Raw genomic sequence first — 12,792 nt, 5'->3', positions numbered from 1 at the left:
CTTGATGCCTGCCTTGCACAACACATTATGAGAGAAGAGATAGAAGACGCGCGCGGCACCGCTGAACAACACTCACGCTGTTTGTGAAATAGCGTCTGGAAGATAGTTGTTAAAATAATTATTTGATTTGATTATCTGTGTGGATTACGATTGCGGGAATTTCCCGCATTATAAATGGGAGACCTGCGGGAATGATTAGAATTATGCGCAATACCCGCAATCCCGCGCTGAAATTCGAGCCCTGCAGTATACCATGTTGAGGATGTTGCTGTATCCTGATACATAATACTTTGACTCATTCAATCACAGATTGATTGATTTTGAATCAAAGATTTTTGCTCCTAAGTGAGAGTTATAGAAACCAGACCGTTAAGTGTGGTTTTAAACTACTTTTTATTGTCAGAAGATGACAAGCTATTTTTTTTTATGGTAAATTTTTAAATATTTCAGACTCTTGAGTTTTATTAAAATTAACCATTGATCCTCCATAGTAGCGTACATTTAGATCATAACCACAGCTACCACCCGTTTAGCTCCTCAATACCATGGTAAAATGTAACTATATGGTTTCTATGGTATTTGTATGAAAAACAGTAGCCTAAATACATTTAGTATAAATAAACAAATACAATAGCTTAATCACAGAAAATACTGTAATTCTATTCCATTATTCCTTTAATACATTTAATACATATTTACATTAATATATAATAAAATTCGATATGAATATCCCACATTTTTGCCACAATGCCATGGTGCTGTTAGTGATACTACATTAAATCCATGGTAAATGATGGTGATTTGTAGATTGAAAAGCCTTCAGGTTATATCGTTGCACACAGTGTTTCTCCTGTTTGTCAGCGCTGTTTCGCCTAACGCATTTCCTGTAAGCTAGCAATGCGCTGCTATTTGAGCCGAGAGGAAAAATGGTTTGTGTTGCGTGGTTCAAATAGAGTAAGTAGTGCTGTTTCGTTCTGCTTTTGGCGCATAAACATTATATCGAACATTTATTGATATTTATCGTTATTGTTTTATCGCCCAGCCGTACATGCAATCGCTAAATGATTCATTCATCAAAACCATACCCAATGACATTTTTCACAACATCTAAAACTGTAGAGAAGATCGCCAGTACATCCTGGCCAATGCTGAAATGCAATCCTACATCTGGGTTAAGGAACTCCGCTCGAGATTTGGGCGTGAGCCTACTCCCGGGGGAGTTGAGGTGGTTTTATGCTTTAATAACTACAGGAAGGGAGTCTTGCCTTGTTTTTGAAAGGATACATGAGCTTTTGTTAATAAAAAAAAAGTGTGTTTGTGATGATCCATGTGCGAATGAAACTTGAGGGAGTAGTATTGCATGTTGATCAGGATCACTAGTCACACTCAAAAATCATGTCATTTGTTGACTGTTCCAAATTAGAAAGAGTTTTAACACACCAATAACATCTATCAATTCGTAATGTGTAAATGCTTTCTTCCCTAAAAATGTGGCAGATGTGACGTTGATTGGTTTTGATGACCTCACACGAATGTGTAGCTCTTTCCTTTGAATTGACAAACTACAATGCAGCTCTTTGGAGTGGAAATCTAAATGATGGCTCTCCTATCTGATGTTTTCTTTGAAATCTAGGATCAATTAAGATGTCTTGCTGAGAAGTGTATTCTGGAATCACAAATACAGTCTATTAAAAAAACTTGGAAATGTCATCTAAATGCTGAGCTAGTATCGGGTTGCTGTATCCTGATATACACTCACCGGCCACTTTATTAGGTACCCCATGCTAGTAACGGGTTGGACCCCCTTTTGCCTTCAGAACTGCCTCAATTCTTCGTGGCATAGATTCAACAAGGTGCTGGAAGCATTCCTCAGGGAGTTTGGTCCATATTGACATGATGGCATCACACAGTTGCCGCAGATTTGTCGGCTGCACATCCATGATGCGAATCTCCCGTTCCACCACATCCCAAAGATGCTCTATTGGGTTGAGATCTGGTGACTGTGGAGGCCATTTTAGTACAGTGAACTCATTGTCATGTTCAAGAAACCAATTTGAAATGATTAGAGCTTTGTGACATGGTGGAAGTAGCCATCAGAGGATGGGTACATGGTGGCCATAAAGGGATGGACATGGTCAGAAACAATGCTCAGGTAGGCCGTGGCATTTAAACGATGCCCAATTGGCACTAAGGGGCCTAAAGTGTGCCAGGAAAACATCCCCCACACCTTTACACCACCACCACCAGCCTGCACAGTGGTAACAAGGCATGATGGTTCCATGTTCTCATTCTGTTTACGCCAAATTCTGACTCTAACATCTGAATGTCTCAACAGAAATCGAGACTCATCAGACCAGGCAACATTTTTCCAGTCTTCAACTGTTCAATTTTGGTGAGCTCTTGCAAATTGTAGCCTCTTTTTCCTATTTGTAGTGGAGATGAGTGGTACCCGGTGGGGTCTTCTGCTGTTGTAGCCCATCCGCCTCAAGGTTGTGCGTGTTGTGGCTTCACAAATGCTTTGCTGCATACCTCGGTTGTAACGAGTGGTTATTTCAGTCACTGTTGCCCTTCTATCAGCTCGAACCAGTCTGGCCATTCTCCTCTGACCTCTGGCATCAACAAGGCATTTCCGCCCACAGAACTGCCGCTCACTGGATGTTTTTTCTTTTTCGGACCATTCTCTGTAAACCCTAGAGATGGTTGTGCGTGAAAATCCCAGTAGATTAGCAGTTTCTGAAATACTCAGACCAGCCCTTCTGGCACCAACAATCATGCCACGTTCAAAGTCACTCAAATCAACTTTCTTCCCCATACTGATGCTCGGTTTGAACTGCAGGAGATTGTCTTGACCATGTCTACATGCCTAAATGCACTGAGTTGCCGCCATGTGATTGGCTGCTTAGAAATTAAGTGTTAACGAGCAGTTGGACAGGTGTACCTAATAAAGTGGCCGGTGAGTGTATGTCGTGTTCTTTGGAAAGTAATACTTTAATGACTCATTAAGTCATAAAGGGAGAGTTAACCCAAAAATAAAAATAAATGGTCATCATTTACTCAACCTCATGCCGTGCCAAACCTGAAGAAGATATGTCAGTGTTTTGGTCCCCACTGTCACTCATTGTATGGACATTGTATGTATTTTTCTAATTGTATTTTTAGCGTATTTTTATTGTGTTTCTTTGTTGGAAATGCACAATTTGGACAAAAAAGTTTTATAAAAATGGCTCATGGAAGTATTACTATAAAAAATAAAAAAATTTTTGTGTGGAAAAAATCTAATTATGATCATTTTTTTTACAACTGTAATTTTACAATTTCTTAATTTCTTATTTTTTTGTGTTCCACAAAAGGAAGAAAGTACTATAGGTTTGGAACAGCATGAGGGTGAGTAAATAATGACAGAATTTTCATTTTTTGGGTGAACTGAGTTTACTGAGTAACATTATTCAAGAACCGCTATAACGCCAAAACAATCTGTTACCTTAAATTATGTTTATCTCTGTAAAGCTGCTTTGAAACAATCCATTGTTAAAAGCGCTATATAAATGAAGATGACTTAACTATCCCTTTTAAATGCCACAACAGTGTCTTTCTGATTGTGGCTCAATAGGTTTCAGTCATCGCTCGCTCACTCGTTTCGCAGATTAGCTGTTCCTGAAACCACATCTTCAAAGTCTTTTTCATAGTCATTTGTTGTGAGTTATCATTTTATTGAGTCATTCCCCATCTCTTTTCATCATTCCTTCTTGCTCTGTTCTCTCATCCTGTCTTCAGGCGGTCACATTCACACGCATAAATAAAAGACAACACTAATGATTGCCTTCCAGTGGGTTTCTCTCCCTGTCCTCTCACTAGGTGTTCCCGCTTTGGCTTGTGTTCCTTTCTAATGCAGACCAGACAGGCCTGGCTGGTGTGTGTGCTGATAGATTATTGGGTCTAATGTGGCTCAGAGTGTGTCAGCAACGACTTTCCCACGTTGCACAAAGGGGCCTCCTACGAGCCGGGGCCGCAGCCACTCTCCCTGCACCTGTAACCAGAAAATCGACCGCCCCAACATCCTGGCTGGGCCGCATGTTGCACTTGGCATTTCCTCCAAGCGTCTGGGACCACGCTTGACATGCAAGGGCAGGCTCCGCCTCCCTCAGAGGGGCTGTGGTCAGCCGAGCGCAGAACCCCTTGGAATTCTGGGAGAGAAATGCTGAATCACTGTTGGAGCAGACAGGGGACATGCAGGATGCTGGCGCAAAGATGTGGCTCCGAACGCACATGTGCTGGAATGATTGTACACCCATTAAAAAAACCATAGACAAAACCTCCCACTCAGTTTGAGGAATCAAGGAAGGAATTACCATAAAATACCGGTTGACACATTTATGATGCAGAACTGACAACAACAACAACAACACAAACGCATGCTAAATTATCATAATTTAACACATTTAATTTTATTCCGTATTAGATAAATACAACTTAAATGAAAAAATTGCCTTGGCAACTAACTGAAATAACATAAGTTTAAGTTAAAGTACGAAAACTAAAATAAAAATGCATTTAAGCTAAACAGAAATAATTAAAAAGCAAAAACTAATACAAATGACATAACAAATTCACTAAAATTTAAACTAAAATTAATAATACTAAATATAACTAAAGTAATACCAATGCTAAAATAATATTTGTAAAATCAACCTCTTGGTTATCTAATGCTTTTTATTACCGTACAAGTTATAAGAAGCCTGGTAGACACATATGATGCAGAACTGAAACATCAGCAACACAAGCACATGCTAAATGATCATTTAACCTATTTTAGCCTGTTAACTGTGTGTGTTCTGGTAGTGGGACACTTTACGTACCTTTGTAGTCTTTATAGTCTTTTCCCCCCTATCACATATGTTTATTATCATCATAAATTATATGTTATTAATGAATGAGTGCTTTCACTTCTGCAATAATCTGCTGACTTTAGGACTGTTTTCCAAAGCATTCCTGAATTGCAACCATTTAAGTCAGATCTATGCTCAAAAAAGGGGGTCATAGTTAACAGGTTAAAATATAATTTAAGTTTAAAATTAGTTACAATTTTGTTCATATAAAATTATTATTTATTATTATAATAAATTATACAATTATTTTATGTTCAACATATGCTTTTATTTACTGGATTTTTACAGAACATGTTTAAAATAAAGGTTTGTGCTGAGCTTATTATTTCCAGAATTAAATACAGATATATTTAATGTCTTAGAGACCCACATTCATGATTTATATGGTTGTACTAGTTACTCAGCCATTGTGGAATTATTATGATATAATTTTATTGGGCAGGGATATAGTTCTGCGTTTCATTATCATGCATGTAACACTATCTTTTCTTCTTTCCTGGTGGCTTTGGCATGCCCTTTGATTTCAACATCTCCCAGATGGCTTCAATTGGTATCAAATCTAATATCACAAGCCCTACAATGAAATGGAAGTTCTCTATTAGCTGAAACTAAATAACCGGAACATTTACGGATAAGTATATGTAGATCAAATGACCCTTAGTTTAGTATGATTCAGAACACTGCACATGTCTGTTTCAGTTTTAGACTTTTTTCCTCTTTTCAAGTTTAAACAAGTTAAAACCTTTAACCATGGGACTCTTAACAGTGGCCAATGATGCTGTTTTCTGCCTGCAAGGTTTCACCACGCATCAACTGTATCTCACATTATAAACATTTATGTTAAAGTCATCTGTTCAAAACCCATTTTACATTATTATACAGAAGTACAGTACTGTTCAAAGGTTTGTGGTCAGTTAGTGGTCAGTTTTAAGGATTTCTTTTATTTATATATATATATATATATATTCAGAAAAGATGCATTAAATTTATCAAAAGTGACATTCAATCTTTTGTTACATTTTTAAATGCCCTTACTATTTCAAATAAATTATATTCATCAAAGAATCCTGAAAAAAATGTATCCCGGTATAAAAATATTAAGCAGCACAACAGTTTTCAACATTGATTAAACAAAATATTTCTTGAGCACCAAATCAGTATATTAGATTGATTTCTGAAGGATCATGTAACACTGAAGAGTAATGATGCTGAAAATTAAGCTTTGCAATCACAGCAATAAGTTACAGTGAAGAAACAGTGGTTTTAAGTTGTAATATTACTCTCACTTTTACTTTATTAGACACACCTTGCTAGTAGGGTTAAACCTTTTGCCTTCAGGACTGCCTTAATTCTTTGTTGCATAGATTAAACTGTGCTGGAAACATTCCTGAGATTTTGGTCTATATTGACACGATTGCATCACACAGTTGCTGCAGATTCGTTGGCTACACATCCATGATGCTAATCTCCAGTTCCACCACATCCCAAAGGTGCTCTATTGGATTGAGATCTGGTGACTGTGGAGGGCATTTGAGTATAGTGAACTCATTGTTATGTTCAAGAAATTAGTTTGAGATGATTTGAGCTTGACACGGCACGTTATCCTGCTGGAAGTAGCCATCAGAAGATGGGTAAATTGTGGGGGTGGACATTGTCGGCAACAACACTCTGGTTGGTTGTGGCATTTAAATGATGTTCAATTGGAACTAAGGGACCCAAAGTCTGCCAAGAAAATATGCCCCATACCATTACACCAGCACCAGCCTGAACCATTGAAAAATTGTCTGTCAAACCAATTTTGACCCTACCATCTTTCGGTCACAGCCGAAATCAAGACTCATCAAACCAGGCAACATTTTTCCAATCTTCTATTGTCCAATTGTTGTTACGCCTCTGTGAATTGTAGCCTCAGTTTCCTGTTCTTAGCTGACAGGAGTGGCACCGATGTGTCTTCTTCTGCTGTAGACCATCTGCTTCATGGTTCAATGTGTTGTGAGTTTAGAGATGCTCGGCTGTAAAGAGTGGTTATTTGAGTTACTGTTGCCTTTCTATCAGCTCAAACCAGTCTTGCCATTTTCCTCTGACCTCTGGCATCAACAAGGCATTTTCGCCCACAGAACTGCCGCTCACTGGATATTTTCTCTTTTTCAGGCCATTCTCTGTAAAACTTCGAGGTGGTTGTGCGTGAAAATCCCAGTAGTTTTTCTGAAATACTCAGACCAGCACGCCTGGCACCAACAACCAAGCCACGTTCAGGGTGCTTTCACACTGCCAGTTTAGTTCGAAACAGACTACAAGACTACATGTAGGAGGTGGTCTGAGTTTGGATAAACTGGAACTGTGGTGTGATTCGCATGAATGTGAAAGCAACTTGGACTGGTGCGCGCACTTGTTTAGGAAGTAAAATAACATGCGCATGTGTTTTAGCCGATGATGACTTCAACAAAACAAGTAGGGGTACGAACTAGAGTGAGCGTGCAGTGTAATCATGCAAGAGTGCAATCTGAGGGGCAAATGAATGGCTCGCAATCCGCCGTCTCCTCAAAAGGTTATGCTTGCAAGAAGCAGAAAGCTGCCTTGTTGCAACACACACAGATTTTGAACTTTAGCAGATAATCTTGACCATGGCTGTTTCTCAATATGCGTTCTTTAGCGATCTTGCGTCCTTGTGTTTTTGTACTACGTCATCATCAACCATCGAAGTTCAATTCCTATACTCAAGAACGCAAGTACAGAGGACGCGTGAAAGTGCCCCGATGTATTCTTGATATCGAAGATGCATCGAATGCAGACTTCAGAGAGAATCGAACCGTTAAAAATCACAGAAGACGCTGCGGGCGGTCGAAGTACAAAAGCCTGAAACTTTCACTTAAAGGGGACATAACACACGATTGGTTTCTGGCAATCTCATGTTAATCTTGATATAGAGTAGGATTGCATTCTTCATATCTCCGAAGAGTCTTTAGTTTTTATCAGATTTATAAAAGACAGATATGCTGTACAGAGTCTTTCTGAAAACAGCCCTGCTCCTAGAGGCTGCGCTGCCGTCATTCAGGGCAATACTCGAAAAAACGTTCTGACTTTACTTATGCGAATCTTGAAGGAGTGTATTTGGCACAGAAATACTCCATCATACATCCAACTTGTTTTTTTTAAAAACTTTGGCAGTGTTTAGCATGAGAATCCAACTCTTTAACCGTGTAAATAAGTAAGAATGCATGAAATAGCATTAGACATCCCCTTTAAGATATTCCCGCTGCAAGCTCGAAATACGTGACAGCTCGTGAAAGTAAACGTTTCTCCGTCTCTTTTGCTTAATTTTAATAAAGGGATAAAGACCTTAAGAAAGCGGCAGTATTTATATTGGCATATTAAAAAGAATCTTAACATTGACAGCATAGGTAACACATATGGTACTCATAATGGTAAAATAAAAAAGATATAAACTTATATGAAAATAATGTCTATAATAATATGAAAGAAATGTTTAATAGGTTGTGACATTTGTTTGTGATGTTATGTTGTATTTATTGTGCTTTGGTCTTTAATCGCTATTTGCTTATGCTCAGTTAAGCAGCAAGATCGCCGCACATCTCAATTCTCACAAAGATGCGTTCTGTTTCCTCGCATCCTTCTGAGTTCGTTCTTTCAAGGTCGCCTTGCAAGACCGGTCTCATCATGAATGCAAGTCCGTACTTTGCGTTCTTGGAATTGAGAGACAGACCATGTCTAAATGCTCTGAGTTGCTACTGAGTTGTGATTGGCTGATTAGATATTTGCATTAATTAGTAGTTGAACAGGTGTAGCCTACCTAATAAAGTGAAATACGGTGAGTGTATTTCACGATGTTATTGTATTTTTGACCAAATAAATGCAGCCTTGGTGTAAATATCTTACCGTGTGATTCTGATAATTCTTTCACTCAGAAATGCATCAGATTATGGTAAAAGCAAAAGGGGTTGAGTTGACTTTAGCAAGATGTACCATTTACTTCCATGATCTGATGTATCCAACACATGTTGACCTTGTTCATGACTGTTGTTGATGCATTTTTAATTCCCCAAATGCTGATAAGAGCTAAAACCGTGAGAGCGTGATGATTTTGGAAAGCAGCAGCTACTTTTTAGCACAATTTAGTCCCCAGACGCTACAGAGGAGTGTGAATGGGTTCTCCCCAGCGAGGGAAGGGGGAGAGCTGACGCTAGGTCAGTCGGTACCGTTCCTCATAAAGGCCTTAAAGTGCAAACAGACCCTTAAATCTGCCCACTGAACAGCGGCCTGACAGCCCTGCATGGGTGAGCCAAAGTTAAGATAAAGAAAGCTGGATATATGTGAAGCTGCTTTTGTTCTGTGCTCCTTCGCTTGGAGCCAATGGGAGTCATTATTTCACCAACTCATTGTTATGTCATTGACCCCATGGAAGAAGGGCCCTTTAATTTCACCATTTATTACTCTACCAATATTGTTCGGGTTCCACCTCAGAAATAAATCTGCCTTTTCTCTAGTTGTTTTAAAGCTTTGTACACCACTCCCATCAGCCTTTGTGTCTTTAGACACTTACTTCATTGGAGCTCCGTGACAGCGGATTGAAGCGGGTACATAATAACGTACGATATGACTGCATGCATAGCAAGAATGGGTCACGATGCTCAACTAGACCTCAGTTGTGCACCGTTGTACACATTCAGAAGGATGTCCTCGACTGTTGCCTCATGCTGTTTTTTTTAATACTGGAAATGTATCGGCCAATTTTATTTATTTAATTGTGAATTCTTCCCCTATTTTTACATTTATATTACCTTTGCCGTCATCTGCGCTCACCTAAAGTAAACAAATGATTGAATTACATGGACAAATGTGATCTTTAGCAAATCTCAAAATAAATGTACATTTTTCATACTGAATATCCACTTTTACAGGGAAAAAACTTTTAAATGTGTAATTTTGGTGATCAAAGATGAGTTTCAAGGGATACAATTATTGACTACAGGGGGACTTTAAAAGATCGAAATCTCAATTCAAACATCCACACGATCTTATTCCTAAGTGGCAACGATTTGTCAACGATTAAGCCTTTGACAAGTACGATTACAGTGGAAGATTCAAATCTGCGTTGGCGCTGCCGCTGAATCAGTGTTTTGATCACAGAAGTACTGGGACAGTAGGTGGCGACAAGTTAAACAAAGTCACTTTTTTTTTGCTCAATTTACAACATTTATATAATGAGCGAGTACATCATGAATCCATCTTCCAAACCATGATTTTGTCTTATCCTGAATCATTACGGTACGCCTATAATAAGTGTTTATATTCTGACTATTTCGACTGAGACAACGAGTAGCCCAGTTCCTGTGTGACTCGTCATTTACATAAACAGAGAAGTAGATCCGGCTACAATGTTCTTCCGCATGCAGTTTTGTTTATTAACTGCTACAGCGCCAAAAGTTACATAGTGTACCTTTTAAAATAATTCAACTTCATATTTTTAAAATAGTCTGCAGCAATTAACATTTTGTCAGAACAGTAAATTACATGTTATTTTGTTTAGTTGTCTATTCAGAATTTCTATTTTAAGCAAAACCAATCACGATTCTCAATTTATCCAGGATCGTGCAGCTCTACTGCAAACTTATTAAGGTCCGTTATCTATTTTTACTAATTGTTTTTGGTATGTTTATCCATACAGTGCGAGGATTAGGATTTCGAATAATTTAAAACTAAGAAATATTGTGTTTATAAATATTTCATTTTTTCTCTTTCTAATACAAATGTCTAATTTGTAACACATTTTTATTTAAAAAAAAGTAATATTTATTTATATTTTTTATTAAATAAACATTCAAAGTAGGATAAGTTTTACAAGTGTTATACTGTCGTCATGCCTTTAATTTATTTAGACAAAATCGTATGGAATTTTAATGATAGATTGTATATATGCCATTTATTGATCAATGGCCATGACAGGAATTATATTATCTCATCGGCTGGAATTTTAATAGTGCTGCACCCTTGATATTTACCTTGATAGCATGACCAGGAAAAGAAATCCTTATATTTATTTAGCTTCTTCCTTTCCGTCACAAGTCGTGTTTTTCCCGTCATTCCTCCCAATTAGCAACTGGCATGTTTAATTCAATTCCATCCTGGTTGCTCTTTTATCATTTCCATTATAGAGCTTGCACAGTCATAAAACTGCCAAGTTTCGATAAGATAATCCTCTTATAAATCAAAGGGCTTTTTTCCCCTTTTACCTGCCTTTTTCTCTTTCACTCAACCTTTCCTTCTCTGTCTCTTGGCCCTCTCCCAAACCTAGGTACCATTACCCAGTGCCTAAGGTATTTTATGTGCAGCTGACAGTGGGGAGCAACGAGTTTATCGGAGAGGGGCGGACACGCCAAGCTGCCCGACACAATGCGGCCATGAAAGCCCTTCAGGCCCTGAAGAACGAACCCATTCCAGAAAGACCAACTCAGGTAACCTGTCCCACCAAACAGATCACACACGACACAGCCTTGCAATCAAACCTCTTGTTAATTTCACATAGCATCTTAAAGAAATCTTACAGACACTACAATTCAAGCGTTTTTAAAGGAAATTAATTTTTTTTGAAGAAAGTAATGCTTTAATTTAGAAATAATGCATACAATTAATCAAAAATGACAGTAATTTTTTTTTATGTTAAAATAATAAATGCAATTCTTTTGAACTTTCTATTTACCAGAATCCTGAAATAAAATGTATTCCACAAAAATATAAATCAGCACAACTGTTTTCAACATTGATGGTAATAAGAAATATTTCATGAGCACCAAGTCAGCAAATTTGAAGATTTCATGTGACTGAAGAAAATTTGAATCACTGATTTTAAATTGTGATAACATGTTCATTGTGGTAACATTGTTTTTACTATGTATTTTTTATTAAATAAATGCAGCCTTGGTGAGATAGTAAATGTACTATCTCACTTGGGGATTTTCTTTTTTTTATTATTATATTTGAACATTCATTTTTAAAAGTGTACACTTTGATGCATTTTAACTAATGGTCTCAGACATTTTATGTGGTTTCCAGTTTCCTGTGTTTCAGTCTGTGCACTTGAAAGGCTATCATGCTTTGAATAATCATAAACTCTTGTTAGGTAAAAGTGATATTCAGGCTGATGAAATTCAAGATGACACGACTGTCCTGTTTCCTCATCATCCGTCAATGTTCACAACATCTCCTCTGAACTTTAGCTTCAGGCTATCCTTCAAAATACAAATTTCTCCCACCGGAAATCATATCACATTGTGCCCCAAATGCCTGGCATCGACCAAGGTTATTTAAACCGTAGTGGCGCCTCTCTTGTTTGGTCTTGTCCCCCTTCTGTCTCCATAATGAGGGCTTTGTCAGACACCTTTTCCGTGCATTGCTTTACAAATTGATACACACCATACCTGTGCACACCTCAGGGCAAAACTGTGTTCGTCTGCATGTCTCCTCACTCCTGTACCAGATCTCAAACCTCGAGGATGAGTATCATGCTCACACAAACAAACACACACAATTCACACGTATTTGTGCGCACATCTTTACTATCTTTACTTTTTTAAATCAGTAAATGTGTGTACATGCTCCCTCATTTAGAATAATCCAGATTTATTGACATTAGAACAAGAATAAGAGCATATGTATGTGTACGCGCATATTTCCAATCTTTTCTGACACTTACACAGTTATCGGTCAATGAGAATCAGTGTAATATAGTTTTATCAACAGATTCTTATATAGATTATACAGCTTCTCAATAAGTATTATTTTAAAAATATTTCTACATCTGTGGTCCTGACTAATTATTTGTTGTAAACTGATATTATGATTATTATGATTATTAATATACGAATTATACATTTTTTATTTATTTACT

The 12,792-nt window shown here is 37.7% G+C and overlaps 1 protein-coding gene across 2 annotated transcripts in view; it reads left to right on the top strand.

The window, feature by feature from the left end:
• Positions 1-12,792, top strand: part of stau2 (staufen double-stranded RNA binding protein 2) — a 123,505-nt gene that overhangs the window by 32,123 nt on the left and 78,590 nt on the right. For both annotated transcript variants that reach the window (XM_056254143.1, XM_056254142.1), the window contains one exon: positions 11,200-11,359. In XM_056254143.1, coding sequence (XP_056110118.1) covers positions 11,200-11,359 — 160 coding nt within the window. The remainder of the gene's footprint in view (positions 1-11,199; positions 11,360-12,792) is intronic.

Source organism: Rhinichthys klamathensis, unplaced genomic scaffold, assembly GCF_029890125.1.
Source record: "Rhinichthys klamathensis goyatoka isolate OS25496 unplaced genomic scaffold, OSU_Roscu_1.1 h1tg000110l_1, whole genome shotgun sequence".
In the NCBI taxonomy this organism is placed as follows: domain Eukaryota; kingdom Metazoa; phylum Chordata; class Actinopteri; order Cypriniformes; family Leuciscidae; genus Rhinichthys; species Rhinichthys klamathensis.
Note: the sequence above shows the minus strand (reverse complement) of the source record. Positions and strands in the feature narration are given on the sequence as shown.